The 26124-nt window shown below is 42.3% G+C and overlaps 1 protein-coding gene across 3 annotated transcripts in view; it reads right to left on the bottom strand.

The window, feature by feature from the left end:
* PLPPR1 (phospholipid phosphatase related 1) overlaps positions 1-26124 on the bottom strand; it is a 325980-nt gene that overhangs the window by 56500 nt on the left and 243356 nt on the right. Inside the window, exon 3 of one of the 3 annotated variants that reach the window (XM_037798319.1) lies at positions 300-425. The exons of 1 other annotated variant lie outside the window; for it this stretch is intronic. In XM_037798319.1, coding sequence (XP_037654247.1) covers positions 300-425 — 126 coding nt within the window. Of the gene's footprint in view, positions 1-299; positions 489-26124 lie in introns of all 3 variants that reach the window. One more of the 3 variants, XM_037798318.1, reaches the window with a different exon arrangement.

The following is a 26124-nucleotide window of genomic DNA, read 5'->3' on the forward strand; positions in this document are numbered from 1 at the left end:
AGAGCCCTCGTAACAGTTCTGTCAATGCTTTAGCCCATCATGCCTGTTGATTCACGACATTCATGCATGCTTTTAAATATATACAACTGTATATTTAAATTCAGGTACCAAAAAGCAAAAACCACCTGTAAAAGACAAGACCTACATTAATGAGCTTTTAGGCAGAGCTCTGCTCATTTTGTTTTGGCTGAAACAGGATACCACTGATAAGCCCAAGGAGCAAAGGAAGAGGAGAGAAGTCAGACAGGAAATGTCTTCGGTGTCTGACAACAAAGAAGGAAGTGTCCCTCTGTACTTACGATGGCAGTTGGGGTGGCAGCCAGCACACAGTAGAGCACCAGTGGGGTGATGAAGCTTTCTTCCTCGGTCCCCGGGTAAGGCTTCATTAAATCTCCGTCCTGGCAGAAGAATCCTTGGATATGCACCTGAAAAGTGTCAGTGCATTCGAAGTAGTAGGCAAGCAGCACTGTCCCAGCCATGATGACAAGCTGAAAATACAGCATGGCCACACAGAGGCATTAGCAGGGCTTCCTTAGCAGGGCTCCGGAGCAGTGTCCGCCTCCCAGAGCACACTCCCTCCATCGCCCCGGCGCTCTCCTGGTTTTGGTTTTGCACAACGTGTGTGTGCCTGGCTCAGCGTGCTCTGGGCTCGGGGCGTGTGTGCCTGCCTGCCTGCCTGGTAACATCTGTTATACAAACCTCCCAGCAAGTAATGAGCAGCTCCCATTGGAGAGGCAGAGCACAGCAAGGTCTGTGGAGCGACCCAGGTTCTGCTGCCACCCTCTCAGAGCATGCAGGAGAACGAAGGCTATATTTTCATCCAAGACACAGGGTGGAAATCAAAGGAAAAGATGCGGATGTGAAATTTGTTTATTTACCAGAAATTGCTTTACCTTACCATAAAAATATTAGCAGTAGATGAACCATGAATGAATGAATGAATGAATGATGAAGGAATGAATGGGAAAGCTGAAGCCTCCAGGGGTTAAGAAAAATTTTCAGGACCATACCCTAAATTACTGGCAGGGATGGAGACACAGTACAAGTATTCTACATCAGTCATAACTTGTATAACCTTCCGAAAAGGTTGTACCTTTATTCCAAAATGCTTTTCACCAGTAAGTCAAAGATTTTGCTGAGGATCATATCTTATAATAGACAAATATACTTCCTAAGGTTTTGACCTAGAAGGGAAGCAGTTATTCTTTAATTTTGGCTCAGAAATGTTCTAGATGCTCACTGAGATTGAGAGATAGTGTTTAATAGGTTTGAGAGGTTGGGGGTGATATGAAAATGTTAACATTTTTCTCATACATATTCGGAAAACACTAAAATGCCAAAATAAGATGACAATAAAGGTAGATAGAAAACAAGTCTTTGAGGGATGGAACGACAGAAACGTTAGCTGGAATTTTCTTGGAGATTTTTATTTCATGTTTGAGAACACCAAGTCCCAGACAGAGGAAGGGGCACTGCTAGATTATCCAAAAAGCCAACTGAGCACATGCCTAGACTGAGCATCAACAGAACAGGGAAACTAAAATGGAGAAAATATACTTTTAAAGGCTTTAATGTAACCATTATGAGGAAAAAAATTGGGATTTGGTAGGATGTCTTTGTACACCTCTTATGGTTTAAAATTGTTTTCCTTAGGAAGTGCATGTGGGGCAGTGAAGGGGAAACCATAATCAATTCAGGGCTTCGGAAGGCTCTTATTCTAGCCTTGGGTCAACTAATCCAAATTAGTCGTGTTAAAGCCAAGCCTGGAAACCTGCATCTCTTGATTCCCAAGGGAAATAAAAAAAGAAGAAAGGCTTTATCATGGCATCAAAACTGCATCCCATATGTATGGGTGGAAGGCATAGGGGGAGATAAGGTAGCTCAACACGAATGCAGAGAGGCACCACTTGGGATTCTTATCCATTTTCCCATTCATTGCTTTAGCTACAACACTGAAGCGGGGTCTCTCTCCCAGTCACACTCAACCCCGCTCTCTGGAGCCAGGCAAAACGTCTGCTTCTGGGATTTTTACTCTGCAGTTCCTCTCGCCATAGCAGAAAACATCATTTTGAATTAAGTCATCTGAATTAAGAATCTTCCCTCACCTTTCCATTTTCTATCTTTCACTACCTTTCCTCTCTGGCTCAGAAGCCTTTCATATCTCCCAGATGTAGCTGTGTCTCAAGTACAAACTCTTAACTGTAGCCAGATCTTTACTTTTGGCTGCATCCTCCATCAGCTTTCTTGAGCTCCAGGAAGGCCACAATCATCCTCTCCACTCACCATCCCTCGCATGTGACTTTCCTATGACCCCACCGGGATGACAGTTTTCTGTTCTCTAGCATATTTTCTACATCCTCTAATCAGGCTGCAATTCCTGATCATCTGGTAATGTCTGGGCACTCCCGCTTGCTTCTCACTGCCTGACATCGTTTATTGGTACCATGTTCCAACCCTCATGCCAACCATCTCTGTTGAGACAAGCATTTGCTTTATTTCTTTTCCTTAGAGCATCAGAGAAGAGACTTGGATAAATCCATTTAAATCCATTTCCTGTAAGACTGAGAGACAAGTGCCTCCAAGCCGCCCCTGCTAATGGGTGCTGTCGCCTGTCCTGGGCCGTGATTCACCCTCTGTAGGTTTGTGTCATTGGTGCCAGCTGGCACCCTTGCCATCTCTGTGGCCTTCCCAGCCCCATTTGGGGTTGCATGGAGGGAGCCCATCATGTTGATGTCACATGGGGTTGCATGGAGGGAGCCCATTATGTTGATGTCACAGGAGCACACGGCAAGGCTGCACGGAGCCCAGAGTGGTGGATGGGTTGGACACGTCAGTGTGAAAGGACCATTTACGACTGTGGGAGGAAAACAAGGCGTAAGGAGCTGACATTCCTTTGCCATCACTTACCAAGAATAGCCATCCAGTATATGGCAGGGAAGGCATTAAGTCCTGATCATTCCACAAGGATGCAGAAGCAATATCTGAAATCCAGTCTCTTGTGATTGAGATCACTGTGTTTTTACCCAGGCCTTTTGCTGATTAAAGAAAGTAACATCACCGAGAGCAATAGCTGGGAAGGGCATGTGATGGTTAATTTTAAGTGTCGATCTGGCTAGGCTATGGTGCCCAGTTGTTTGGTCAAACACTGGCCTAGGTGTTTCTGTGAAGGTATTGTGTATATGGCATCAGCATCTAAAATCAACTGACTTTAAGTAAAGGAAATGACCCTCCATAATGTGAGCAGGTTTAAGAGCAAAGAACTAAGGTTTCCAGGAGAAAAAGCCTTGCCTCAAGACTACACCATCTACTTCTCTATGAGTTTCCAGTCTGCTAGCCTCCTCTACAAGTTTCAGACTTGCCAGTCCCTACAATCTTTTGAGCCAAATCCTTAAAATAATTTTCATGTGTGTGTGTGTGGGTGTGTGCATGCGTGCATGTGTGTGTGTGTAGACCGTGTTGGTTCTTTTTCGTAGAATCCTAATACAGGCTGCAAAGCTGAGATGAGAGTCTGAGATGATGATAACATTTTCCTGCAGGTTGCAACTTTGTTAGTAAACTCTGGGACAACTGGGGACTACTAATTTCTATTGCCTTCAAGCTCGGGAAGCAGGGGACCAGGTAGCGGAAGTGTGACTCACGTGAATGTGTGTGTTGGGGGGGCAGAGACATGAGGTTGGAATGAGAGGATTGGTGTCTAGTCTGGATTTGTAACTGAAGTACTCCTAGCACCAGGAAATCAGCCATTGGTTTGTATGGGATGGAGGGGTTTCCTAGGGCATGGAATGTACAGTGCTAAGACTGGAACAGTCGTAGACAAATGGGGGCTGTTGGTCACCCTAAATGAGAACATGAGTGTTTCTCTCACCAAAAAGGATTTGGCCAGCTGCTATCAAGACCAATGCAATGAATCAGTCAACCAATAACTGCTCTTGGCTGCTGCCTCAGAGCTCAGACCCAAAGTACTGCAAACGTGAGGAATTCTCAGATATGCTCTATGATTTGTGGTCCAACTGGGGAGTGCTCACCAACACAAGGAATAGACAGTGATCTGCAGGGGGGTTTCAGTTCCCCAGGGCTTCCAAAATAAAGCACCACAACCTGGGGGGCTTAAAACAACAGAAATGCATTCTCTCCAGTTCTGGAGGCCCAAAGTCTAAAAGCAAGGTGTGCACAGGGCCCTGCTCCCTCTGAAACCTCGGCATGCCTTGGCTTGTGGCAGCATCACTCCAATCTCTGCTTCTGTCTTCACGTGGCCGTCTTCCCTGTGTCCGTCTGTCTCTGGGTCCAAATTTCCTTTCCTTATAAGGACACCAGTCATATTGGCCTCATCTTAGCTAAACTTCAAAGATCCTATTTCCAAACAAAGTCACATTCATGGACAGGGAATTAGGACTTGAACATATCTTTTGGGGAGACACCATTAAATTCATAGCAAAGGTGTCATCTGAGCCCAGGTTGAGAGTCATACGTGGCTGCATTGTCTGGCGAACAGGTAAGGAGGAGGGTTGCAGAATGAGAACAAGGGAATGGGCTATTATGTGGGAGAGAAGAGAAGGTCAGGAGGATGGAGAGGACAGCATGATGTCAGCTTAGGACGCGAGTCCCGGTTCAGCCCCAAAGAGACATGTTCAATTCCACCGAGAGAGGGAACGAAGGCAACTCAGGGCAGAAGCAGCACTGCGGTAGAGCTCAGGTGACAACAGGTGACATGATGTGTGGCAGGCTGAATCATATATGCCAGAAAAAATATGTTCTTAATCTTAATCCCATTCCTGTGGGTATGAGTCTACTGTAAATAGAACCTTTTGAAGATGTTATTTTTAGTTAGGGTGTGGCCAACTGAAGTCCCTCTTAGGGCTCTTGTGAGGGTTGAGAAAGGGTTGTGCATCAAGAACTTTGAGCAATGTCTGATTCACAACACCAAGCATTTCTGGAAGATTGGATGGATTATGTATCCTTCAAGCGCTCCTCTCCTAAATATAGTTTCTCTCAGCTGAGGTTTTAAAAACTATCGCCAACAGTTAATTAGTCTATCTTCTAACAAGTGCCCAGCTAGTTAAAAATAGTCCTGTCTCTTTTAATTAACAGACAGTTTGCTGTGGTTAAGAATGACATCCTCTTGTGAAAACTGAGGAACCTAAAATGGACTCATGCAAATATGAAAATTCATCCCCTCTTCTTTAAGGAGACCAAAGGAATATGAGGCAAGGATATGTGGATGGGATGGGTTATTTGGTCACTCATTTTTGAGTGCCTATTACATGCAGACCTTGTGGGTATTTAATTGTTAACAAAACAGGCAAAGTCTTTGCACTCCTGGGGCTAGCTTTGGGGAAGACAAATTTTATTAAAGCAAATCCAAAGAAATGATGAGGTTGGCTCTGGTTGAGTGACCACGCAACCAACTATGGACCTGACATGCATTATCTTATATGATATTCATGCCTCCTGAGAGGCAATGAGTTATCCTCATTTAAAGAAGAGAAATATTATCCCGGCTCACAGAACTAGTGCATGGTGGAGCCAGGATTTGAACCTCTGGTGCCACATAACCACTATTTTATACTCAAAATCTGTAATAAGCATAATGTGATGTTACATGTAAAACGCTTAGCCTAATGCCTGGAATTTAGCAAGGGCTCTGTCTTTTCCTTCTCTCTTGCCTTTTGATTTTTATTTGCTCTTCCTTTTCAGTGCTTCTTTGCATGGCTTTGGGGAGAGGGTGGAAGATTGACTGAAGGAAACTGCCCCCATTCTCCTTTCTTAAGCTATTTAAAAGCATGACTTTGCTCCAATGGCTCCTTCTCTGACTCCTTTAATTTTTCAATTTCCTCTGCCCTGTCTGTAAATGGTGGTGCCCTCCAAGAACCTATCCTTAACACTCTTTTCATTTTCTTTCTATGCTCTCTTCTTGGTAGATCTCATTTCTTTCTGTGGCTTCCAACTTTCATATTTATTCCATTGACCCTCACATCCCAATTTTGGTTCTTGGCTCTCAGCCCTCTCCTGACCACCAACCTGCTTTTCCATAGGAACTCCAAATACCACTGGTCTAAACTGGAATTCAGCAATTCTCCCACCCCCAAACTGCAATTTCTCTTTCATTCCCTATCCTGGTTAATCCAACCGTCATCCCAGGCTAGACATCTCAGTGTCATCGTAGGCTCCTCCTTCCTCCTCCAGCTTTCCCTCCTCCTCACTCCACACCTGGTCAACTGCCAAGTCTCACCCACTGCAGTGCCCCTGGTATTCATCTCCTCTTTCTTATGCCAACTGCCACTGCCTTACTCCAGCCTCCATAATCTCTCACCTGTGTTACTGAAATCTTATCCTACCTGTTCTCTCTACCCTTGAGATCCTACCCGCTCTGTACCATCATTTACCCTGCTGCAAGAGAGATAGTATCCCAAAACCTGGCTATGCTTATGTCTTTCTACTCCTCCAAAATCTTCAGTGATAGCTATTCCAGGCAGACCACGCAATTCTCTCTATATTGAATACCCTGTGTTTTGTTTTGCCAGTTTCTTTGGTAATGGAGAGACGAAGTCTGCTGCTCGAATGGAGACCAAGCTAGCAAATCCCATCAAGTGCTGCTCCACACTTAGTGGAAAACACATAGGTCTACCTCTCAGCTACCTACACCAACCCACTTGGCCACTCCTTAAAGAGCCAATGCAAATACCACATCCTTGATCCTTGATCTTTCTTCATCTTTCAGGTCAGATTCAACAGTTGCCTGGTATGCCCACAGTCCATTGCCTTTAATTAGTATTTCCTTTCTCCAGCATCATGTCAGTTGGTTATTGGTGGATAATATGGAGAAACATAGAGTATATGAAATATTATCAGGTAAATTAATAACACATTGAGAAAGGGCTAATTTTGGGGTCTAAGTTAAGCTAAATCAGGCCACAAAGTGTTCTCTTTGACTTTCTGCTGCTAGGGATTTTTTTTTTTAATTCAATGATATGAATGAATGCATAGAATTCATCCAACCCCATAGAAGGGATGTTAAATGCATAGTGACAAAAAACTGGCAGGCATAGCTAACATCAAAGAAAGCAGAAAAAAAATTCAAAATGATTCCAACATCTGAGGACACTCCTTAGGGATAAATGTAAAGTCCTACAACAAGGCTCAGATACTCAAAAAAGCAGGGGTTAGTATAGTGGAAGGACAGAACTCTGGACAAAGCAGATCATCCCCAAGGCTGCCTCGGGCCCAGAGCTGGAAAGGGAAGAGCCCAATTTATGCCAAATGTGTAAGTGAGTGAGAGCAGGATGAGAGAAGGCATCAAGAGAAGTCTGTGAAAAGAAGGGGCTGCATGACTTTGATGCATGTTCCATTGACTGACTTACTGGAGGTGGGTAAGGGAGAGAGGGGAGGGGGATGGAGCAATCCATCAAGGGTTCCTGTGGTCTACAGCTCTATAATCCTACCATTTCCTTTGTTAAAACAGACTACGTTTATTTGGATGCTAACCTGAGATTTCTCAGAAGTAGCATTAGAAGTCAGCAAACTGCTCCAGACATCAACCAGGTGCCCCTCCTTAGGCTGATTGGTAGAAATAAGGAGTTCTTAGTTTTTCAAGGAGATAAGCATATAACCTAATTATCAGTGACATAACAGAATTGGATTTTTTAAAATAATTGAATGGATGGATGGATGAATAGATGGATGGATGGATGGAATAAAGGAACAAAGCATGAAAGATGGATGGATGAATCTGATGATGGCATTGAGAAGAGACTATTAACTTTGAAAGACGTGATGAGAGACAAGGAAGAGTTTACATCAGCAGTGACATTTGACATTTAGCTGCTTCCCATGAAGCAATGGAAGACGGTGGTGTCTGGAATTTAAAGACCCAGTTGCAGTACAAGATACCCCATTTACTACCTCTGTGTCTTCAGGCAATATGAAATATCTCTGAATCTCAATTTCCTCATATATAAAATAAAAATTATAATATCTACCATATTGAATTGTGAAAATTAAAATGCTTAAAACAGTCCAATGCTAACCCCTGGCTTACAATACTTCTGACGAAAGGGAGCTCCTTGCCCTTTTCAGCCTCCCCATAACAGAATAAGTAGCAGAACCTTTCTGAAAAGCTTCCTATAAAAGGAGTTATATAAAATCAATGGGCCAATCAGAAACCCCACAACACTGAAGGCTTTGCCCAGTGTATCCCTATGCAGGTGTCCCTGCCCTTGTGGGAGCAGTGTCGGCTGACAAGCCAAGATGACACCGGGAATCTGAGAAAGATGCCAACTGTGCTCTCTGGGAAGTGACCATTTCTAAGGGCCGCTGAACACGTCATTGGTCAGGACGTTCCATATTTAGCCATCACACCTACCTCTAGCAGATGAGTAAGGAGGATTGAAAAATAGGAATGGCCCATAGTTTGGAGATGAAGGCCCGACTTTTTCTCTTTGCTTTGCCACTTACTGGCTCTGTGATCCTGGACACTGGACCAGGTTCTCTGACCCTCTAACCCAAACGGGAGGAAATACCCCAGTGGATATGAGATAACGTATGGGAAATGGAATTAAAGGAGAAGACTTTGAGAAAACTTTATAGATGGTAAAGTACCAGACAAGTACGTATAATAAACAAGCAAGTCAATACAAGTAAATCAGACCAATATGAGGGATGAGCAGCCAAGAATAGGCTTAGAAAGTATAAATGCTTGTGTACTGGGATTTCCTTTAGTTTATGAACTTACTTAGGCCTACAGCTTAATTCTCCTTCATGCCCAAGAATGGTGATGTTATGCCTAGGAGAGGTGAACCCATGACCAGTCCCCACTCCTCCTCCTCTTTATTTTATTGTGGTATGCAAGATTCTGAGATGGCTCCCAATTTCCTGTACCCAGGTGTACATGCCCTGGATAATCCCTTCTCCTTAAGAGGGATTAGAACCTATAAATGTGATGAAGATTCACTCCAGTGACGGAAATTTGCTGATGTGATTAAGCTTCCTAATCAGTTGACTTTGAGTTAATAAAAACGGGGATTATCTGGGTGGGCCTGACCTAATCAGACGAGCCACTTTAAAGATGCCTGAGAGATTCAAAGCAGCTCAGACACTCTCCCATTGACCTTGAAGAAACTATGGAGAGGGCCACATGGCCAGGAATGATGGGCAGCCTCTAGGAGCTGAGGAGCTCAGCAGCACAGCTGCAGGGAAGTGAATTCTGCCAACACTTGTGAACTTAGAAAAGCACCTCAAGCCTCAGATGAGAGCACAGTCCAAGATGACATGTTGAGCTCCACCTGATGAGATCCTGAACTCAAACACAAACTCCTGACCTATGGAACCTGCAAGATAATAAATTAGTGTGGTTTTAAGTTACTAAATTGTGGTAATTTGTTACAGAGCCATATGTCTTAGTTTGCCAGGGGTTCCATGACAAATCACACACAATGGGCTGGTTTAAACAACAAGAATTTACTTTCTCAAGATTTTGGAGGCCACAGCTCCAACATCAAGGTATTGACAGGCCTTGCTTGCTCCAAAGTCTGTCTCATTCCAGCGATCCTCTGTCAGCTGGTGATCCATCCTTGCATTTGCTCTTAGAATTTGTTACTTCCGACTTCTGTGTCTGAATTTCCTTTGCATAGGAAGACTTCAGTCATATAGATTATGGCCCACCCTGATTCAATTTGGCCTCATGTGAATAGAATCTTTGAAGATCTTGTTCACAAATGAATCCCAACCTTAACTAATAATATCTTTAAAGGTCCCATTTATGAATGGGTTCACACCTACAGGAATGCAAAGGGTGGGGACGAAGATGTGATTAAATCCCCAACAGCACAGAAAACTAACACACAGTGTAAGAGCGGAAGCTCTCGGCCAATCTCCATGGACAGTCAGCTCGCAAAGGGGCTTCTCCAGCAGTTCCTCTCCTTTCATGGAATCCCCTCCACATGCAGGAGAACCCGGAGCTGGCTTTCATCCCCAAAGGCTGAGGTTCCTGAGCCTTTCGACTCCGAGGTTTCCTTTTATTATTCCCCTCCCATGATCCCCAAACTTTGAAACTTGTTATTTAACAAACTACACTTCCTTTGGAATAAATAATTTGATTTCCAAATTTAATTAAACCATTACTTTGAAATTAATTCTAGATGCAAAGTTGCTAGTTGGAGATTCTGACTGGCCTAAGATAAGCAAAGTAAACAAAGCAACTTGTGCTTTTTACCCCAAACCTGATTATTTTGCTTATTCCCTATAGGCTTCACACAAATAAATGAACATTTTACTTCTATTCAAGCTTTTTGAAATACAGAAAATAGCTCACTCACCCCAGAAGTTGACCTTGCTGGAGATGTTCTCCCAGCACCTGACTGTCCTCCTCTGGGAACTGTTCTCTTAAACCCACAGGTGTGTTTCTACTGCAGAACTGACTCCCTGGACAGAGCTGACTTGCCCACGGGTGGATGGTTACATGGCCCACAGTGGCCTGCGAAGTTCTCACTCAAGAATTTGAAGTGAGATTCAATTCACAGCCCTTAGTGCATCTTTGCTGACCATTTGAACTTGGGAGCTGCAGAGCTGCCTGACGCAGCCGCCAGAACCTAGAAAAGCCATGAAGACAAGTTGAGAGATACACAGAGAGAAGAGTGAAGTAGACGTGCAAAGTCAAGAGCTGAAAAAGACCTGGAAAGAGAGAATAATTTTGCTTCTGATGGTTTTTCAGTTTCTCAGTCAGTTCATGCTGAGGCCAGTTTATACTTTTCTCCTTATTAAAAAAATTCATTTTTTTTTGGTCCCAGATAGTGCAATTTGTTTTGTCCCATTAATCTGAAGAGCTGTGGCTAAAACAACCTACCCCATCCTTAATGGAGTCTTAGATACCCAGGGCTCTGGACTGGGACCTCTGTCCCAAATCTGCACGTTCTCTTGGGTTCTGCTTTCCCGGTGGCTGCCTTCTTGGTAGGACTGAGAATCCTGGCTAAGCTACAAGCACAGCAAGTGGGCTGTTTGAACACCAGTCTTTAGACACTAATGCCAAAGGAAGCTCTTTCTTCCTGGGGATGAGAGAGAGAAGTGTGTGTAAGAATATCCACTCAGGCCAACATCGCTGAAGAAAATGCCTGAAAATATAGTTGCCCAAGCATCCAGAATAGTGATCCCTGTCCAAAGAAATTAAAACTTGTGTCTTTTTTGACAGTTAAGCCATATGCCCCAGAGCTAATAAGTGAACACGTAGGTCCAAAGAGGTTTGAGTGAGAGTGGGGCAGGAGTCGTCTCATTCATCTAGGAAGATGAAGCTTTCTCAATTTTTAAAGACCCAGTTGAAGAAACTCACACAATTATCAGAAAAGGAAATGCAATTTTCTTGCCTTCCCTAAAATTTCCTTCATTAATAATCAAAAGAGTTTTCTGAAAAAGAAATACGGACTTAATCAGCAGACACAGCCGTTATGTGAGCAAAACCTACCATCACAAGGACATGCAAGAGCAGAGGATTTGAATCGTCATCACTGCAGCCTTGGAGGGCTAACAGAGCACCGAATTGGTTTGGGGGAGAGTGGTTTGAGTTGCTGCCTAAAGAACGGCTTGCTGGCCTTCCACTTGTCCTAACAAATTGTCTTGAGTCTTGGATCTCATCTGAAGAAAAACAGAGAACTTTATTCTGGTTCATGCTGAATAGTAGCCACATCAAAGTGCTAAGATAGTGTGATGGATTGAACTGTGTTCCCCAAGGCACGTGCAAATCCTGAACCCCTGTCCCAGGAATGTGATCCTATTAGGAAATAGGGTCTTTGTAGATGTGGTTAGTTAAGATGAGGTAATACTGCAGTGCAGTGAGCCCTCATCCAATACGACTGATGTCCATATAACAGGGGAGACTGGACATGACGAGAGACGATAGCCACGTGATGGAGGTAGAGATCGAGTTGTGTCACGGATTGCCAGCCAGCCACCACCAGACCCCAAAAGCCTTGGAGGAAGCGTGGCCTTGCTGACACTTGATTCACACTTCCAGCCTCTAGATATGTGGGATAATCCATTTCTGCTGTTTTAATAAATTTCTGTTGTGGTGGTACTTTGTTGTGACAGTCCTAAGAAATCAACTTTCTTGGAACTTAAACACTGTAATCCACCTAATCTTAGGAAAATATGATAGGAGATGACTTCAGCCCAACAAAGTAAGTTTTCCTAGTCATTATGGATCGGCTGTCATGGGATTACTTTATATGGGGCTTCATGGTATATCTGATCCTGAACTTCTCTTTATTTGGGGTGGGGGCATGTAATGTGTTTTCGATCACTAGGAGTATTCCATTAGAGGACGCCAGGTTTAGATGGCATAAAGAAGAACCCAGAAGTGGATGGACATTGGCTCAGGTGAGCACTAAAGCTCCTGAAACTTCTCCGGAATCCTGCTTGGCCATCTCTGCAGTATGACGTGACGGCTGATTCTGTGCTCCCACAGCTCCTGGAAATACCTAACACGGTCCCCAGCCCCTCTGCCATCGTTATCTTGCCTGCGTCTCCCTCCATCAAGTTGTGAGACTCTGTGAGAAAGGACCCTTCCCATCTGTAACTCCAGCATTAATCACAGGTGCACGAGAGGTGTTTGAAAAAATATCCCCAGGATGAAGAAATGAGATTCTATGGTTGTAATTTCTCATCGCACCTCTGCCATCTTTCCAAGAATATACCACCTGAAACTTTTAGGGATGTCTTACTACATTGATTAAAAGTAAAGTTTTTAATATAAGCCAGCATTTTGTAAACAGTGATCACTGGGGTGAAAGATATTAACAGGTATTCTGGAGAGACAGAGGAGAGAGCGGGAGAGAAGGTGAGAGGGAGAGAAGGTGAGAGGGAGAGAGAGAGAGAACAGATACATATAGAGGAAGAGAGCAAGGGAGGGACAGGAGGGAGGGAAGAAAAGAAGCCGGGAGGAGATGGATATCTGTGGGCCAAAAGTTTGGGAAATTGTGAGTTAAACTTAATTTAAAAGGTTTTGCTACTGGAAGATTGTCAGGGCACAGTGGGCATGTGGAATTCCCAGAAGCACATTTTAGTCTACAGAGTCTTTTAAACTCATGTGAACATGGAACCACCCCTTCACTTTTCTTACTATGATGCACTGCTCATCAATTTATGGAATATTTATGGAATTTAGGGCAATGCAGGCTCAATTCCCGTCTGGGAAGATGAGGAGGAACAGAAAGGGAAGGAAGAGAGAGAATTAAAATATGAATGCTTAGTAAAGTGTGTGGGTGTTAGTAAAAGGCTGCATAGAAGTATCAAACAAGGAGATAAAGGTTTTATGTTGCTAAAATCTTCATCTCAAACAGGAAGGACTGGGCATGCTGTTGGTTCTTGATCACAGAGCCAGAGCACTTAATTATGGTTTCAAAATCGGAATATTTTGTTGCACTGCTGTGAGGATCTTGGATGCAGGTGCCATCCCCACTTCAGGAATAGGAAACCCTGAGTTGGGTCTTTGTATGCTACTATCCATTCATCAGGCCAGTCTCGGAGAGGACATTTAAAGAGTATGGAAACAACATTTGACACTGAGCGCCAACCCTGGGATTTCTAAGGCTGTGACTATTTTCAGCCTTTTGGATCGTGGGTAGTTTTGTGAACAGCTCTGGCAAAGCCTCCAGCATTGCAAAAGTACTTAGCTCCTGTTGACCCCCCAATACAGCTTGGAGCTCCTGTACCCCTCAAGAACTCTTTTTGCTCATCCCAGTCTGTCAGGTTCAGCTCTACGGTCACCACCACCTACATCTCTAAAAGGCTCAGGAATTTTTCTGCAGTGTTCATCTGGGTGTGGTTTTATGCTCTCAAGGATGACTGAATAGAAATTACTTGCAATATTCAAAATGTAGATGTAATTACCATCTAGTATATATGAGAAATCTCTTTAAACCAACAAAAGAAGATAGGAAAGTCAATAGAAATGTGGGCAAAAGTTATGATTAGGAATTACAGAAGAGGCAATCCAAGGTGTGCTGGAGCTGGTTTGACCATCTAGTGAGAAAACAGCTGAATTTTCAGGAGTTTTGTGACCTGGTTGCTGAAATGTCAGAAGCTTGAAATTGATCACAGTGCAGTATTTACACCACAGAAATTGGCAAGTGCTACAAATCAGCCTACCCTCTTACAGCCCCAGAGAGCCAGGGGTTAAACATTTACCAATTCTAGGGAAATCCAAATAACTGACATTCATATACCAGAATCACTGATAGAGAAATGCATATCAAAACACTAGTGACATATACTTTTTATGTCTATCAAATTGGCAAAACTATGAAAGTTGGATAATATCAAATGTTGAAGAGGATATAGAAAAATAGAAACATTATGCCAAGAGAGTTTAAATTGGTGCAGACTTTTGGGAGAGCAATCCAGTAATGCCTGGAGAAAAGAGGTGTGCATGTGTACTGTAACCCAGTAATCTCACATGGGGGTGGGAATCCCAGGGAACCTCCCACACAGGCCTGGGCAAGGAAATACGTAAAGATGTCGATGCAGTGCTGCTTTTGGTAGGAAGGAAGGAAGGAAGGAAGGAAGGAAAAAGGCAGAAGTAACATAGGGGAATGAATAAGTAAAATAAGATGTTCCATATGATGGATTATTAACCAGTATCAGAAGTAATGAATTAAATTTACATAAAATAATACTACAAAACACTTACTTAAGTGACTATCATTACATATCAAATCCTTTTCTAAGGGCTTTGCATATATTACCTCATTTAATCCTCCCAACTCCATGAAGTAGATTATAGTAATAATTCCATGGAATTATTAATTCTATGTTACAGATAAGGAACATGAGGATTAGAGAGTTAAGTGACCTGCCTAAGGTCACACTGCATGGAAGTGGAAGAGCCAGCATTCGAACCCAGGTCTTCTGGCCCCATCTCCACTATGCGTTACTGCCTAAAGCAGCTTTAAAGCATTGAGTGAAAAGCAAGAAAGAAACAGAGAAAGAGCTATAGAACATGCAATGTATCCAAACTAAAAACACATACGAAAATCACAATATACTTTTCAGGATATACATACATTTAGGAACACATAATAAATACGCTGGAGTCAGGATAGGGGCTGGGGAAGACAAATAATCAAATGGCTGTGCCATGTGCTGAGAGTGGGATTCACCCAACTTGGGAGACCCAAAGACCAAATGCAAATAAGAGCAAATGAATGAATGAATATGTAGTGTCCCATAGACTTAGGGGGTGTCTATGTTGTAGAAAATACTGCATTTGATAATTATCCCAAAGTACCATCCTTCTCAATTTGTGGTTGTAATAAATATGACTTGTTGGAAGAGAAACAGAATGAAGGGAAAATATGGGTCGTGCTACATTTTAATGCATTCTTAATCTTTTATAAAATGAAAATAAAAATCTCAAGACACCTGATTGCTGTGACTCTTACACAATTATCCTTAAAATGAAATGGACAGGAGCTCCTCCGTTTATTAATACATATTAATGCATCTATTAATTATTAATGTATCAAGGTAATTATGATCTGAGGAAAATACACAAAACTGTTGTATATTATGTACAATGAGGGACAGCATTATAGGAACTTGCACATTTTATGTTATATTCATATAATGTTTGAATGTTTTAAAAGTATGTATTAATTTTATAATAAAAATCAAAAAGGATTTTTAAAAATGTTAAAGGACATTTTCCTGGACCAACTGTCTCACGGTTTTAAAAGGATATCAGGGATATAATGGGTTGCTATTTAAATATTAAAATCACACTGTTAGCTCTTAAAAAATATTGAAAGTTCCTCATTGTTATTTACAATCGAGTCCCCTTCTCATCATGAGCTTTTAAATTACGGATATATTTAGAGAAAAAAGGCATTCAGATGACTTTATTACTCTAACTTAGCATGAAAACATAATAAAACTAACACTGAATTTTCTGTGCGCCCTGTGGAGCAAATGTTAAAGATTCCAGCTGAAAAATCAAACTAAGGGAACAAGGCAGAGCCTCATACGTCTGCCTTAAAATAATTTTAAAAAGAAGTGCTTAAGATACCGCTCTAATTTCCCTATCAGAGAGCAACATGATTTTTCTTTCTCCAGATACATTGCTAAGTTACTTGGGAATTAGGCAAATGAGGAGAAAAGGAAAAAACATTCCCTCCAAATCAACTAGCTTGTTTCTGCTTTTCTAATTGAAACAGGTAAATCTCAGCAGTGCGAAAGATTTAGATGGTTTCATTTTCGTTTAAAAATTGCTGCACAGGAATTTTCCCTAGAGTTGCTGATTAGGCTGCCTCTAAGATATTGCCTCTCCCAACCGGATTAGCTCCTGCATAAATAAACAGACCCTGACCTCTTTCAAACCCAGGCCACGGGCTCGGCGTGCACCTGCCTGGCTCTGACTGCATCTCAGCAAAGCCACCTGTCCTAGTGAAAGCAGGCAGGAGGACACTAGGTTCATTCAGCTCCCCAGGTGCTTTGCATTGCGGGAGAAACACTGAATCTTTGTTTTCCTCTACCTGTCCTGTGCAATAGAACATTTTGCATTAATAGGAATGTCCTGCATGTGTGCTTTCAATACGTGTGGCTTCGGGGCACTTCAAATATAGCTAATGCCACTGAGGAATGGAATTTTAAATTTTATATCATTTTAATTTGTTTAAATTTAAATAATTTGAATTTATTTGCATTTAAAATGTATTTTAATTTATTGAACTGTAAATCTAAATTTAAATGCAGCAAATGGCTACATATTGGACAGTGCATGATAGCCTTACATTCATTCCCAGGTTGTTATCATGAATCCAGCAGAAATTTGAATGTTTTTTTAAATTTCAAAATATTCTAATACACAAGAGGATAAAATGGAAAATTCACCCTCAGAATTTTACTCCTAGAGAGTAATCCTTATTAACATGTGGCTTGTATTTGTTCTTCAACACATTTTTTTTTCTCCAAGGCATAGCACCATGCACAACCTGAGGTAGATTTAAAAATACGTAAAATAGAATCACATTGCACATGCCGTTCCACAGCTTGCTTTCCCCTTTTCAGCATGTCATGACCATCTTTCCATGTTAGTACACAGACGCCTTCATAGGAACATGAGCTGATGTGCCCCCTTCTCTGCTAAGCTAGTCTCCGTCCTGCCACTTCCACCCCACGAGTCCTGATGGGCAGAGGTGGGTTCAGGGGGCAGCGTCACTGCTAGGGTGAGCGTGTCAGGTGCATCAAGGACCCTATCTTTGGATAAGGGCAGAGACGCAGGCAGGAAGCTCTGAGGAAGAGGGCTTTGCATGCCTGGCTGAGGAAGTTCTATTTTATCACATACTGAAAAGAAAACCACCGAACGATTGTGAACAGGAAAGTGGCATGACTACAGCTGTGGCTGAAGAGGATGACCCTGGCAGAGAAATCAGATTTGCACACAGGTGTGTTTACAGGCCTCCTACCAGCCATTCAGAATACCTCTAACATTGCCGTGCTGTCACATTTCCAGAGCAAGCCCACAAAATCCTATTTAAGCTCTCTCAACAACAGAGTAGAAGTAAAACATCCATTTTTTTTAACAGTTTGGTTTCCAATGGTTATCAGCCAGATGTAAAATAATTCCTTCATTCAGCTTTTATTGAACAACTACTATATGCCAGGCATTAGGGAAATAGCAGTGCACAAAACAAAGTCTCTGCCTACGTGGTGAGATTGTAAAAGGAGCAGATGTGCAGACAGGGGAGAATATAAAGTTTAATTTCTGACATATAAGCTCTGAGACGCCTATTAGACATCTAATTGAGATGTCAAGGAGCCAGTCCGCAGGTAGAGGAGTCAGAGAAAGTTTGGGTGGAGCCTCTGGAAAGCATCACTCTGCGATCATCTAGAGAGCCAGGGCACATAGAGGTGGGAGGGATCATCAAAGGAGACAAAGAGGGTGCTGCCAGGAGTAGAGATGGAGAGGAATCACAGTGGGTTTCCAAATTGAGTGATTCTAGGGAGGATAGAGGGGCAATAGTCTGGAAAGAAAACAAGGAGCGAGGCTAACACCTGCCTTGCCTCAAGTCCAGTAGCACAAGGGGTTGGGAGGGCTACAGGGGAGCAATATGATTAAGAAGAACCAAGTTCAGAGTCAGAAGGGGCAGGAACAATTCAGATGAGGTTGGAAAGGTAAGGGATGTTGCTGATGACAGACAGGCAAGTTCTGGAGATCACAGGGCAGCAGTTTAGGAGTTGAGCAGGAGATGGGATCAGAGTAGGGATCCACGGAGCTGCAAAGGCCTGAGAGATGGCCTGGAATCCTTGCTTCCAATTGGGATTAGAGTAAGCAGGGAAAAGGACATGACTGAATTGGTCCCGGCATTCTTTGCAGCAGATTCACGGGGCTGTGCAGAGTGGCAGACAGGGAGAGCTCTTGTGTGTCACGTTGTGAGTAAAAAAAATAATAATAAGCATTCACAGGCTAATCTAAGAACATGACCAATTACAAAATATTTTACAGTGAACTATGTTTACTAAGTGGCGGCATCTCCAGGCCACATGGATTCATCCATTCTTCCAACAAATACTCATCAAACATGTACTGTGCACCAGGTGTGGAGAAGGATGAAGAGAAAAGCAAGCAGTGGACTCCAGAAAACCTACGTCCCCGAATACAGCTGAGCCTGCTGTCTGGAGGTGAGGAGAAGACACCTGGCTGCATAAGGGAGCACAGCACTGGGTGTAATTAACAGCCTTGACGTATATATTTGGATGTGGTTAAAAGGGGAAATTTTACATTGTATGTGTCACTAGAGTAAAAATTAAAATAAAGCGATGTAAGACTGTACAACACAAATGGGGAACCCTAACAGAAACCATGGACTCTAGTTAATAGTACAATTATTAGAATAGTCTTTCATCAATCGTAATAAATGTAGTCCACTAATGCAAGGTGATAATAATGGATATACAGGAACTCTGTATTTTCTGCATGATTGTTCCGTAAATGTATTAGTTTTCTAATAATAAAAAAGTAGCATAAATTCTTTAAAGCTGAAATTAAAAATCAGTTTTCTGATAGAAAAAAAGAACAAACAAACCTCTTCTTGCTCTTTAGGATTCCAGGAGAAGCATGTTCTCCTCTATGTCCAGAGCGGAAGCAGCCAGCTGCCCATTTCCCCAAGTGGGCCTGGGTTGGATATTTGTGATTCAGAAATGCTTGTGCCATTTTATAACAAGCACCGAGGAACTATCAGACAATGATGCAAATGTTAGACCAACATCTTCACTGATTCAAAATGTGGCTGATTTAAGCCCCACCACCACCAACAACAACCAGGCCTCCTTTTCTTCTACAAGTTTAAAGAAGTAAGAAAATGCAAGCAAAAAAAAAAAAAAAAAAAAGTGATTCGGAGACAACTAGAACAGAATTGACCAAAAAAACACGCCATATGTACAGTCTTCCTCCATCCATAATTAGGACTGACAGTGCCATTAATTCTTGGGACTCATTCCTGTTGGACCCAGCGTGCCTTCCAATCATTTTCGTGGTCCTCCAGTCATTACCAACCAATTAGAACCGTGCTGCCCCTGATATCACAGGTGGTACCACCATTTCAGACATACGAAGTGGGTCCTGGAGTGGAATAGAATGCCACGGGGCTTTCAAAACATGCTTGGGTGACTCCTGTGCCCCTCCAAATCCCTGAGACAAAAAACCCAACAACAGCTCTGCGACAAGACTAGAAAACATTCCCTCCAGAGGAGAGGCATGCCGGAGGAGCTGTAGCAGGGGCTGTTACCAGACCTTTCCTCATCAATGGTTTATGTGAATTTTGGGGGCTTCAGTAAAAATCACTTCATCCTGCTATGGGTAAGGCCCTAAATCTCTCTCAACCAATAGCACTGGCATATCATGAAGTTTGGCATAGAAATCTGTGCAAGCATGAGGATTCAACTAAATTCAGAGCATTGGTTGGAGCAGAGATTATTTTCTCTCTAATCTTAGGTTAAATTGCCCCTAAATGTATTTCACTAAGGGGATGTTATTATACCTCCCTAATATAACCCTGAGACCACTTCTCAATTTCAGTCTTGGCCTGGGAGAAGCGTGAAGAAATAGCACAGAGCTCAGAGTCATTTTGAAAAGTTTCATTTAGGAAAGTAGACACTGAACAGATCTTTGTTGTTACATCTCTGTAAATTGAAATAGGATGAGAGCAGGCATTAAGCTGCTTAGAGATCTGAATTAGAGGAAAAATTATTCTAATACATATGATAGGGAAATGGTTCTCCGAGTTCGTAATTTTCTGATTCTTATGAAAAACTGTCATTCCGTGGATATGTCCATGCTTGACTGGAGGTTCTGCAAACCCTCCTTTTCTCCTTTTTATCCTCTTGGACTGATTTTTTTTCCTTTAGAAAATGATTGTTCCACTTTACAACTTTCTGAACACAGCACAATGCATAATCTGTATCATTTGGCACTCAAAATACTCTGCCATTATACTAGGGTGCTTATGGCTGAGCATGCCTTGTCAATGGAAATGCATTTGATGAAATGTGAAATTACTTTAGAAGACATATTTAGAGCATTTGACTCAGGCCAGGCATGTGGAGCCAAAAAGATTCAGGAAATTTTATTCCTAAGTAGTTAATAAGCTTTCATCACAGGGTACATTTTCATTTTTGACTGCCATCTCTACCTCTGATCTCTTGCAATGGCCACCTGAGGGATGAGAATCCGATAGGTGAGAGATCATTCAATGGTGTCTTTATATTTTCCAGACATTACATTGGAACTGTTCAGTTAGGGTGCTGGTCTGGGCTCCAACAGCTGGCACCCTAGACCTGGCATCATCATCTTCACTCAGTCTCCCAAAGTCAAGTCTGAAAACTGCCCATATTGCCATATGAGCTAACCCCAGGCTTAGTTCTCCACGTTCTTAGGCACGGGATTCTTTATTTTCTATGAAAGACGATAGGGACTCTATTTCCTGGGCCTCAGGAAAACTAATTTTAGCTGGATATATTTAAGAAGAGATTATAGTCATCCACCATGTTCAGAGACAGAGAACTGGTGGAGACAGAACAGGAATAATCAGGCCACTTTAATTCCTACAGATATTCCAAGGAGCACTGTGAACCTGGAAGACACATCCTCCTCAGTGGGAGCCAGTGAAAACTCAGAGCACCACACTGAGAGATCCCCAGGGATTGGAAACATGGCACAGCTATGACTCACTTGTGTCCCCAGAGCCTGGCACCTGGCAGGTGCTCCATGGGTGCTTGTTCAGCAAATGGAGGGAAGCCAGAGCAGACGAATCATGAGATCCAGACAGCCAGCCAGATGCGTACCAAAACCCAGCCTGTCACACCTACAGCCCATGCTCCCTGAACAGCCTCAAGACAGCTGTTAATGATGAGAAATGCTCTGTAAATTGCCATGCAATCAATCTCAACCCCATTTGAAATGAAAAACACTTTTCATCATAAATATCTTTGACTCCCTTTCCATCCCCCTGGTGGCTGTAACAATCCCCTTGTCTGTTGTGAACGGCGAAGGACTGGTAGATCTAAGTTTATATTACCTTTAGGTCGTGTAGACACCTGAGAGGGAGGTGGGGAAGGGGAGGATTTGCCTTTGTGTTGTTTACTCTCTGTGCATTTTTTCTGTCTCTAGTTGGGGAATCTTCTCTGGAGGCCAGACTTCTGAATCCAGTTGTCTGAGGAGTTTGGTTCTTACTCCAGATGTCCTGTTGGACCTTCCCTCCTTCTGGGAGCTGCCTACAGTGGAAGCTTTGTTGGGCACTTCTCAGCATGGTCAATAAGTGGCATTAAAGGCCCCATTGGCCTCCCCTCCCTGCATCTACACCTTTCACCTCGTGATGCTTTTCACCAAAGAGGAAGAGCCTATTTCCCCACTCCTTGAATCTGGGCTGGCTTGATCACTTGCTTTGGCCAATGGAATGTGTGCAGATGTGATTGCAAGCAGAGGCTTAGAGGGTTCTTGTGTGTTCCCTCTTACTCTTGCACCTTTGTCTTTGCTACGAGACCATGTCTGGCTTAGCCTGATGGAGGGATGTGAGAGGTACAAGGAGGAGAGCCAAGTCACCCCAGGTGATAGATAGCAAGCTACCCATACCTGTGAGCCCAGCCAATGGCTGGTCAACTCTCAGACCTGTGATGAGCCCAACCAAAACCAGGACAGCTGCCCAGTACAACCTCAACGGCCAACCTGCAAACTCATGCTCATTGTTACCAGCTACTGAGTTGGGGGCTGGTTTCATAGGAGGCATTAGCTACTTTTGCTCTTGAGGCACAGAATAGTTCAGTGACTAAGGGACCAGATTCTGGAAGTTGAGAGCGCAGGTTCAAATCCTGACTCTGCCACTCACCAACTGCGTAACCTGGAGAGAGTTCTATAAACTATACTTCAGTTTCTTCATCTCTAAAACGGCAAATCATACTGCCTAGCAACAGAGGGCCCATGTGAAGACTGAATAAACTACTAATCTGTGAAGAGCTTAGAACAGTTTCTGACATATAGGAAGCAGATAAATGTCCTATTATTTGTTATTAGGTTGGTTTGCATTGGTGGAAAGAGCTAACTAGTTTGACCTGTTTGCCCCACAGCCTGTCCCTTTGTTCCTAATTAGGGAAAGTTCCTGTTTTTGTCCCAAGGTCTTGCTTGAGGTGATGCCGCTGCTTTGTCAGGGTTAGCAAGAGGTTTCCCAGGTTGGCCTCTATGCTGTCTGCTTCTTCTAATTGCATCGGTCTGTGGTCTTAACTTCCACTTCCCTGATAACTAATGATGTTGAGCATCTTTTCATATATCCACTCATGCTTGGTGTTTCCTCTTTATGAAATACCTATTCATGTCTTCTTTGCATTTTTCTATATTATTCAACTTGAAGTAGTTTATAATTAATTCTGGATATTAATCTTTCATCAAAAGTGGCAACTAAATTTTCCCAGATATTGACTTATCTTTTTATTTTCTTCGTGGCATCTTTTGATGAATACAACTTCGTGGTTTTATATTGCCTTCAGTATGGTTTTCACTATATCAAAACTATGTTTCATTGAATGTAAATATAGGAAAGAGACTGTCTTCAAATTTTAGGTATTTGATATGTGCAAATAATCTTCTATCCTAGTCAGTCATTGTTCTGGTTTGCTAATGCTGCCGTTATGCAAAATACCAGAAATGGGTTGGCTTTTATAAAGGGGGCTTATTTGTTTACAAAAGGCAATAAAAGTGTCCAAACTAAGGCATCAACAATAGGGTACCTTCACTGAAGAATGGCTGATGGTGCCCAGAAAACCTCTGTCAGCTGGGAAGGCATGTGGCTGGTGTCTGCTCCCAAGTTCTGGTTTCAAAACGGCTTTCTCCCAGGATGTTTCTCTCTAAGTGTCTGGGGCAAACTCTGGGCTTCATCTCTTAGCTTCTCCAAGCATGTCTAAGCATCAGCGTCATCAAGCTTCTGTAGGCTCATTTTAAAGCACTCCAGTAACCTAAGCTAGACCCATGCTGAATGGGCGGGGCCACGACTCCATGGAAATAATCTAATCAGAATTATCACCTGCAGTTGGGTGAGTCACATCTCCCTGGAAACAACCTAATCCAGATATCCCACAGGATTGGATTAAAACGTCTTTTGGAGGGGCATAATATATCCAAACTGGCACAGTCATGTATCTGAAATAATCTAATAAGCAATTACTTCATCAGTCATGATCTCTTTATGGTGATTATCTTAAACCACATTGGTTGTTAACAGATAAAATTTTGTGAACCTATTATGGTGCATATATTTCATTCTCCATTTGTCCCACAATTCAGATTCAATGTTTATCAAATTTTTGTAGGTAAATTTTAATACTCTCATTATATGAGGCACTAATGACTTATAGATAATCTATCAGATCAATGTGTTATAAACATCTTCAAAAATAATTAAATCAAAAATAAATTTTCCAAAATCACAAAGCTAGTAGTGCCGTTACTGGTTAGTGAAGTAGATGAACTAGGAAACAGCTGCCATGTGACCAAGGAGTTAAATATGTTGAAGAAAGGAAAGATTGAGTTTGGTTAGACATGAATCCCAGACTTCATGAAAGCAGAATTCAAAAGATCCCAAGAATAAGCAGACATGGGTCCAAGGCCTGAGAACTTAAAAGAGAAAATGGGTCTGGATAGTTAGGAAGTTCCCCTTGTACAAATGCAAGTAATCCTAATGATAAAGAAGAGGGGAAGCCACTGAAACAAACCTTTTAGACTAGATGGCAGCTCTATGACGAGGGCAAATTTGGCAATAGGATGTATGGAAGAAAAAGGAAAGATATCTAACCAAGACTGCTATAAGACAGTGGCTCTCTCTTTCATATGTGTTCAGAGACATCTAAAATCCAAAGTAACTGGTGGCCAACAAAAATGCTACAATTAAACGTGACACAAGAATAGAATGGGGATATGATATTGATGGAAGACACTGAGAAAGCAGAATTCTTAATTATTTATTTGGTGTCTGTCTTCCCTGCTAAGAAGTCTGATCTTTAGATTAGAAAAGTTAAATGACACTGGTCCCAAATGTACAGAGTGATCAAAGAAAAGTCTGAGCTGCTCTAAATGAGGTTAAATATATTGGCCAAGAGGAATCATGACCCACAGCAATACAAAAACTTGAAAATGTGACTTTTAAGGAATTACTGAGAACATTTAAGGAAGGTGGGAAATGAGCAAATATTTTTCCATTTTTCAAAAAGGGGAACGAGATTGATTTAAAGCCTTACTGATGACTGAATCTCACACTCATTGAGGTTACAGGGCAACTTTATTAAGTCTTAGAAGAGGAAGCACTAGTCACACTGCTCCAGGATGGGTTCACTAACACAGGTCAGGTCAGGTCATATTGATCTCATTTCATTCCTAGATGGAGTCACCAAATTGGCATATCAGGGAAATCAGTTATTTGTGCTATATTTAGACTTCATCTAGACATTTGGCAAAAATTGTCTTTGAAATGTGAAAATGTGGTGGACAAGATACAAATGCGGATTGGGTGATAGGTGTATCGATAACTGAGTAAGTTCAAACTGAGTTTATCAATGGTTTAATAGTAATATGAATGGAGAAATCCAGGTGTGTGCCTTTCTCAGTCTTATGTTGATAAGTTGGAAGTCAGCATCATGAAGTCTGTGAATGAAGTTAACTGTGGAAAATAGCATGTATATTGAGTGACAGAATCAGAATTCAGGACGATCTCAACAGTCTGGAATAAAAGGCTGAATTTCACCTGAAGAAATTTCACAGCCAGAAACAGCAGAAGCCTTAACACTTGGATCTGAAAAAAAATCTACTGCTCAAAAACTGGGTGGTTGTGATGAGTGAGGAGAATAAGAAAACAAGAGTGAGGTGCAATATGCCTTTCTGGGAAATCCTGCTCCATTCATCATTTTTCTCCTCTTGCCTGAATCTTGAACTCTCTCAATCTTCACTGCTTCTGAGCAGATCTCAACCATTCTAAACAATAGCATAAAATAAAACAAACCCAAAACAAACAATAAAGCCTCCCCTTGATTTTGTTACCACCTTTAGTTACCACCCCATCGTTCTACTTTCCTACACTGCAAAGCTACTCAGGAGTTAACTGCTTTTGTTCCCTCCACTCTTCTCAAATTGGTCTCATCAAAGTCATCAGTGACCTCCTAACTGAAAAATTCAGTGAACACTTTTCAGTCCTAGGCTCATTTGATATCCACACAGCATTTGGCATGCCTTAGTCATGCCTTTTATTTTTGAATTTCTCTCTTCCCTTGGATTCTTTTCTTTTGACTTATTCTCTTAACTCTTGGCAGCTTCATCTCCAGTCTCTTTTGTCAACTATGATCATGTGTGGACCTCATATGGTGGTGTTTTCCAGAGTTCTGCCATCAGCTCTGTACTCTCTTCCCACTGGATGTGCTGGAGCATCTCATGCATTCCCAGGGGTTCAACTGTCCCTTACGTGTCGAACTCTTTATGTCTTGCAAAAATCCCTTTCCTGAGCTCTGGATCCTGCCTTCTACTGAACTTTTCCAATGACTTCAATTGCCACCTATTCTTGGATCTATAACTTTGTCACGACCTCGCTCTTGAACTCTAGACCCTTATTTCTA

This window comes from Choloepus didactylus, chromosome 10 (assembly GCF_015220235.1).
Source record: "Choloepus didactylus isolate mChoDid1 chromosome 10, mChoDid1.pri, whole genome shotgun sequence".
In the NCBI taxonomy this organism is placed as follows: Eukaryota; Metazoa; Chordata; class Mammalia; order Pilosa; family Megalonychidae; genus Choloepus; species Choloepus didactylus.